Genomic DNA, 7,979 nt, shown 5'->3' on the forward strand with positions numbered 1-7,979 from the left:
TTGTCCAGAAAAAGGTCCAACCAAAATTAAGAGTTACCTTTATATAATTGTATAGATGTATAGATTTTGAAAACCTACACACAAATACATATTACTAGTAACTTTTAAGAAGAAAAAAGAACAACCAAAATTAAGAGTTGCTTTTATATAATAGTGTGCGATGCCATTGATTTGGAGTCTCCTACTCACTCAAATAGTATCTCTTAGTGATTGATGGCTACCATTTTATAGTTCTTTGGACCTAGTTTCAGTGATCCATGTTGAATGCATGGAGGGACTACAGAATTGGATTAGGTGCAGTCAGCACTTAGGAACCATCTGATCTTGATCGGATGATTCAAACTCAAGACAGTTTTTGATTTTTGTTTACTAAAAAATTCCGATGTTAAAAATTGAACTGTCCGATCTTGATCAGACGACCTCGAGCTTGCTCAGTCACCACTTGTAAATGCACAGAATCAGATCCATGGTCAGGGTATTTTGACTTCGTAGGATCAAAATTCAGTTATTGTGGCATGTGCTTTTAGTGCAGTTCCAAAAAACGAGACTCTTTGCACTGGTGAATATTTTGTGGATTTTAATTATGTTTGGCATTTCATATTTGTATCTAGTTTTACGATCTTACTGTTTTGTGAGTGCTTTGTGCAAAAACATTTATTGCAGTAGCACAGAATTAAAGGACTGAATCAAGCAGTTTCTTTACTTGACATAGCAGTGATTCTTTACAAGTTTGTGATGAAATTAGTGTAATAACAACAGACATGATTAAAAGTTGCATGGAAATTTGAAGTACCCTTCATGATCATTCACCATGGATGGAACATTTCAGCCTGTGGTTGTATGTGCTTCATGATTAGTTAAACTGACTTTTAGTTATTTAGTGATAGGATGGTAACTATCACTCCAAAGCTGTTAGACAATTAGTGTTCAAATGCAATTGACTGAAGTGGTAGTTTTTATACCAATACCAATCAGTTTCTTGAGGATTCAAATGAACAGCAAAGAACTTAATGTTGGTTTTATATTCCAACTCCATAAGGCCACGATTGTAATCAAAAGATGATGATTTCATCATTAAGCCTAGTAAAAAATCACAATATCTTGCTTGTATACTACTTAACGTGTAAATTTAGCTTTCTTTTAAAGTCCCCTCGTTTTCTGGACATGGTTTGTTCCTGAAGTATATCTGAATTTTAGGTTCCTGACAGGTGTTTACTGTATTTTAGATGAAATAATTGCAACAGTTAAAGTAATTTTGAGTGATCACACAGCTAATTAAACTCGGACCAGGATTGGCCATAGTAAGCAGCCTCTTACTGCATTGTAGTTAGACACATCTAGACTGTTCAATCACAATCAGATGGATCTAACTTTAAGTTTGAATTTTAGATTTAAAAATAATTAAAACTCAAATTTTAAATTTAGACTGTCTGATTTTGATTGAACAATCCAGATGTGTTTACTGCAATCATCTGCATTAAATCCAAATGCAATTAAACTCTGTACATTTATTAAAACTCTTGACAATTACAACCTGATGGACATTTAGCTCAGTATAGAATAAACATTTGGATGTTTCAGAATAATTTAACCAGATACTCATTTAAACCTGATAAAGCATTTGATAGAATACACTAATGCATAATCATTCTATTGTATTATGCTATTGCTACGGCCTTTTATTTATTTATATTGAAGTTTATGTTATAGCTGTCATTACCAATAATAAAAGGAAATGGAAAATTTCTTTGCCAAAGGGCTAAATGTTGGTTACATAATTCTTTTTGAAATTAGTACAAATTGTTCAGGTACAATTAGTAACAGGCTCAGGAAATTAAGTGAAGTTATAATTTCATTAGACAAAAAAAAAAAAAAAATACAATGCCATTAAAATGCAAGAAAAATGACAAGAAAGAAACCTCAGTGAGAATTAGATGGCTGGAATCTTACTCCAGGCAAGTACCTAGAGACAAATTCTCGAGCCAAAGCTTGGAGTTCCTCATCCTGAGGTTGTTGATCTGATTGATTGAAGAAACTGCTCGAGTCCAATGATGTTGAAAGTTGTTGAAAAGGATCAAAATGCATGGACATGTTAGAGGCACTCTGCAAATCTGCATTTGTTCCCAACTGATGGGACGAGGAGGAATGAAGACTCGGCGATGAGCTTTGAGGGTTTGGAAGAGATGGAGCTACTGAAATTGGGAGGCGTTGCATTGTTGCAAGGCTGTGTTGAACATAGGTCAACTCTGCCTGCAAGCTCATAACCTGCAGTGCACCATACAAATTCAATGATAACAAATCTCCAAGACATAATTTATTTCGATCCAAGATTCATTGTATCTCAAAAAACACCTTTGCAATGCATGATTTTTACTAGTCAAAGCATTATTTTGACACCATCAGAGATCGAATCTGAGAGCACCAGGTCAATTCTGGAGTATTCCGGAGTTGACCTTGTAGAGGCAAGAGGTTCGGTTCTAGATTAAGGTATGTATGAAACAACTTAGATGTGAATTATTTCATCTCTAGTTTATTTGTGAATTTAATGGTTAAACAATTTTTAATAAGTTGCACATCTTGTACACCATATGAGCAAGTTATTTCTGGTGAGTGGTGACTTCTAATTATAAGGGAAGTAGAAGGTTAATTATTTTTCACCCCACGAACATGTTCCAAAATTAATTTATTAAGGGAATAACCCTTTATGAAATATAATGTTAGTTGTGTAGATCACATTATGCTGCAATATATATATCATCATGTTATCTATTTAATCCATCTACCAAACAGAACACACCTAATGAATAGAAGGCTAATTTTCTGAAGAAAATGGATTATTATTCTCTGATTAAATATAGCTTTTATCTAATCATAAAACATGCCACTTGTATAGAAATGTCACAGGTAAACAGATAGAGATTGATACATCCTGGCATGCTCCAAATATCTACATGTATGTGAAGAATTAATATTCTTATTTGATATCAAGAGATAAACTTCAATATTTTATTTTGACTGCTAGATTGATGCTACTTTTTTAATTGCAGCCAAGAATACATAATCAATCTTATCCAAACAACTTTTCCATTTTCTCTTATTGGGTAGAGAATCTAGAAGGGCTAATTAATTGGTACTACTAGTAGTATTTGGTAACTAATCACTTAGACAATGGAATCCTGCCTAATTAAAGTAAAGAAATCCATTGATATACATCTTCCCAATAATGGCCATAAAACGAGAAATAAAACATATATTAATTATTGAGGGAGAGTTTTGGTACAATTGTTTTTTAAATTAAAACATATATTATTTCATATGAAAAATATCGTTTTATAATTTTTTTTATAACAACAACCGTTTGACTGTTTATAAGTATTGTATTAATATTTTTTCTTAAAAAATATTTAATATTTACTATTATTAGTAGTAAAAAATTCATAAATTTTTAAATATTTTTCTAGTAAAACTTTAAAGAAATTTGCAAATTAACATAAAATATAGTTGTGGTCTTTTAAGTCATTTTTAAATTTACTTTAATTACCAAAACATAATACCAATGTAAAATATTTGACGGACTTAAATATTAAATTGTTGATGAAAGTATTTTATACTTGTATTTATATAAGGAACCAAAATTTAAAAAAAACAAAAATTCTAATATCTATAACGTAAGGTAATTAAAAAAGAAACTTAAGAGATAAAATAAAAACCTAAAATAACATAAATGAATGAAAGTGTAATTTAAAAAAAAAAAAAAAAAAGGTAAAATCTGCATATAAGTCGTAGTTACATGTAAATTGTATTTCTTATATCGGACTATCAAACTTTATGCTTTAATTTCTATTGTGATTTTTAGGGTCTATAAAATTTTAATGTTTCAATTGTAGTCCTTATAACTTATAAATACACTTTTTAGTTAATGTAAAATTATAATGTATACAACTTTAGCTCATGCGAAGACAAAACATGTTAAATGGTCCTTTAATTTTAAAATTTATAAAAAAAATTTACAAACATGTTTAGAACATAATAAAAAGTTCTTCTATAAAACTTTATAATTTTTTAATTTAGAATAAATTAAATATAAATATTTTAAGTATACAAAACTCAAGATAAAAGTACCTAAAGTGTGAATTTAAAAATTAAATTTTAAACCAATTATTTGTAGAGGATTTTTTAAATTGTGGTATTTATATGCTTGTAAAAATTTATTCAAAAATATATTTTAAATTGATAAATAAATTAAAATTGTATACATAATAATTTTATAGAAATTAAAATTTTTATTTTATTTTATTTTATAGAAAATAAAATTAAAATATTAAAACATGTAATTTTTATCCATGTCTGACTTACACCATTTATTAAATATTTTTATAAGTGCACTGTTTTTGATAATTTTGAGATGCATCAATTACTTTGTCCCGATTAAAAAATAAAGCTAAACATCTACTACATGATTGTAGGTAGTGAATTTAATACTCGAATATTGTCTCTACTATACTATATTCGCTAATATACAAATTGTAAACCAAACCATGTTTATCAAAAGTTTGAAAGTCAATACTAAAAATATTTGAATATTTCTCGAGCTGCTAATTGTGTTGCTTCTTAGCTCCGGCAAGCAACAGACAGTCCTCCGTGTTCAGCCACCCAATTGGCGGCTGCCACCACTATTCCTCTCTTTTAAAATATTGCATGTTAACATTAATTTCACAATGTTTATTCGTTAAGATACCTAACCAATTTTGTATAATAATATTTATTTTATCAACAATAAATTGATTTCAAGTCCCAAAATTTTATGCTAGTTAAATTAAATATATAATCAGCCCTAGACTTTCTAGTAATGTTTTTTAGAAAATTGTTAAGGTGGTTGGGGAGGGCGTCTCGTATCTTTAAAAGTTATTCAAAATTAAATCTACGACAATTAACATCGTTGAGTTTTAATAAAAATTTATGATCTTCTATATATTTACTACTTACACAATAATTTTATAAATATTAATTTGATAAATAAAAAAATAACATAAATTGATTTTTGAGTAATTAATTTTTATTTTTACTAATCTTAGCCATAAGTAAAGACAAATAAACATTGACCCTACTTCCAAAGAATAATATTATCTCGTGTCTCTAAAATTTTGAACTATTTGTAAACATTAATAATCTTCCAAAGACTTCATGATACACTTTTCACCATGAAGAAGTACAATTAGTCGCTACTTCATTTTACATATATATTGGCTGAGACCTTGAGATACAAAACCTACCTACACTTATAGGGGTACCCTAATTAAAAAATAATATGGCCAAATTGTTAACAAACGTGTGAAAGCAAATAGTACATTGCACTTTCTATTCTATATCATATCCTAAAGGGTAAGATCGATCTTGACCAACGAGGAATGCAAAACAGTGATTATTGTCAAGGGACAAAATAGATAGTACATGTGCAGAACTTCACACCAAGGCGCACGTTAGCAGGATCACTAGACATGAGTCAATTTAATTTGTTGAGTATTATTAATAATACCACAGTTTGTTTAGTTAACTATCTTATTCTAAAGAAAAGAGTTATAATAATTTAAAGTTTAACTTTGAGGTAAGTAAAATCTGATTAAGAGTTGTTTTAGTGAAGATTTATATTTAGATTTTTATAAATAATTCATTTTTAATTAAAATTTATTAAATACTTGAACTAAATTACTTAGTTAATAATATAGCTATAAGAATCCAAATCTAATGTACTTGTGAATAGTATAGATCTACCAATATATATATATATATATATTAAAGTGTGTACAAAATAAAGATACCACTATATATAGAAAGAATCAATTAAGATCAACATAAGTATTCCTTATTAAAAAAACCAACACTATTCCCAAATTAATATGGCCAAAATGGTAAAAGAAAATTGATAAAATATATTAATTTTTAAACAAATTTTTGCTTAAATATATTTAAGGTTGTAATAATTTAAAAAATTACAAGCAACAAAATTAAATATAGAGTGGGTATAACGAGGGCACATTCTTTGTGTGGGATAATTCTCTTATCACTTTTATAACACATAATGTTGTGTGTACTATAAAATGCAACAACAAAACCTAAAAACCTCCAAAGAGAAAAATACTAAACCGTTGTTGGATTGACATCTACACTTCAATTTCTCATATATTAATTTCAAAATATATGTGATTAATTAAAACTTAACAAATCATCCTAAACTTCCAAAATATAGGGATTGAAATAGACGGTTAATAGAGTCGGAAAAAGAGGTCTAAAGTTATATCTCTCGGTCGTGACTACTAACATAACATATTAACGATTAACATTTTTGTATAAAAAAAACTAGTAAAGGAGGAAACAAAGATTATTACAATGAAGAAAAAAAAATAAAAAAAAATACCTGTTGTTGAAGTGCAAAGATGTGACCAACACAACCATAAAGAGGGTCTCTAGACCTAGCAAGAGCTTCATAGCAAAGAGTAACAACAGCATCAAGTCTCTTATGAGATGGAATACGCATGAGTAGCTTAGAGGCATTGCTAGCACCAAATACTTTGTGAACCGCTGCAAAATGAACCGTTCCTTGGTCCGAGTCAAAATATGGTGCAAATATGCAACCTTTCACACACTTTCTCCTCAAAAACTTGCAAGCACCACAAGGCCCACTTCTTTCATTTCCACCAATCTTTCCTCCACAATAATCCATCTCTCTCTATTTTGTTGCCTTAGTTTTGCCAAATCTTTTCTTGTTTAGGGTTGAAGTTGAACCAAACTCTTGTGAGTCATAAAGAAAGAGATATATATAATGAGGGAGATATAGATATGTTGAGTTTGTGTGTAAGTGTAAGCTATTGTTAACTTGATTTTGATATGGAATAATGAAAGAATAATAATGAGTGAGTGCTTTTGGTGGTGGGTCAATCACTTGAGTTGGACTAGAGCTATAGATTGTTTAAATTTAATTTTAGTATAAATAATGATGATTATGCACACAATTATAAAAATTAATCTCTTTAACTATATAAAATTTAAATAAACGGAAAACTTTCCTCAAATGTTTACCACTATAAATCAATGACTACAATTAGAGAAAAAAAATGAAATCTATTTAAAAATTTCATGTTTTTCCTTTTTAAGTTTAATTTATTTTTAAATTTAATTTTTTATAGTAGTTTAAAGGTATTACATTTTCGAGCTTAATTCATACTGAATACCAATGATTAAATTGAAAGATATTCGTATAAAAATTAATAATTAGTTTTCCAATGAAATTAAAAAATATTGGTAATATTGAATATTTAAAAAATTATAATTTGTTTATTAGTATATATAGTAGTGTTGGTTTGTGGGCTTGAAAGTGTGAAACTTTAAAGCCACGCAATAAGTTGTATGTATAAAATAGAGGGAAATTAAGGAAAAGAAGAGGGTTTGCGTGAAGCAAAGATAGTGATGTAGTCATATGGTTGTAATTCCAATTCCAACCGTCACACGTGGGACAAACATCCTATCCTAAAATTTATCTTCTTTCATATCAAAACTTCTAAGCTGTCACCTCTTGCTTTTACTTTTCTAGCTCCTCAAATTTAAAAGGGGGTGTAGAAAGAAAGAAAAGACAACATCGTACACTGTTGGTGCCCTGTGGTTCTGGTAATTAAAGGTTTTTCATTTCTTTCACCACTTTGCAAACAGGGCCATTTCTACTGTCATGCCTTTGTTTTTTCTTGAGTACGAGATTAATTTCCCTTTCGGATAATCACATTGTTCTTTCTCTTTTACCTTTTCTTGTCGTTTCAAATTCAGTATTTCGTATGTCTTTCATTTCAATTACTGTTTTAACACCTAATTTATGTTGGTCAATACAACACCATGTTAAATTATAAACTTAAATACAATTTTAGTTCTCATTTTTAATAATTTTTAGATTTTAGTCCTCTTATTTCTAAATTAATATTTTGGTTTTTTAG

At 28.7% G+C, this 7,979-nt stretch overlaps 1 protein-coding gene across 1 annotated transcript; it reads right to left on the reverse strand.

The window, feature by feature from the left end:
- Window positions 1-593: 593 nt before the first annotated feature.
- Window positions 594-6,906, reverse strand: LOC101509036 (LOB domain-containing protein 19-like). The gene is made up of 2 exons (XM_004510886.4): window positions 6,416-6,906; window positions 594-2,265 (listed from the first exon to the last, which is right to left on the reverse strand). The coding sequence occupies exons 1-2, from the start codon at window positions 6,719-6,721 to the stop codon at window positions 1,921-1,923; spliced, it is 651 nt and encodes a 216-aa protein (XP_004510943.1). The 5' UTR covers window positions 6,722-6,906; the 3' UTR covers window positions 594-1,920.
- Between the last annotated feature and the right edge of the window lie 1,073 nt (window positions 6,907-7,979).

Source organism: Cicer arietinum, chromosome 7, assembly GCF_000331145.2.
Source record: "Cicer arietinum cultivar CDC Frontier isolate Library 1 chromosome 7, Cicar.CDCFrontier_v2.0, whole genome shotgun sequence".
Classification (NCBI taxonomy): domain Eukaryota; kingdom Viridiplantae; phylum Streptophyta; class Magnoliopsida; order Fabales; family Fabaceae; genus Cicer; species Cicer arietinum.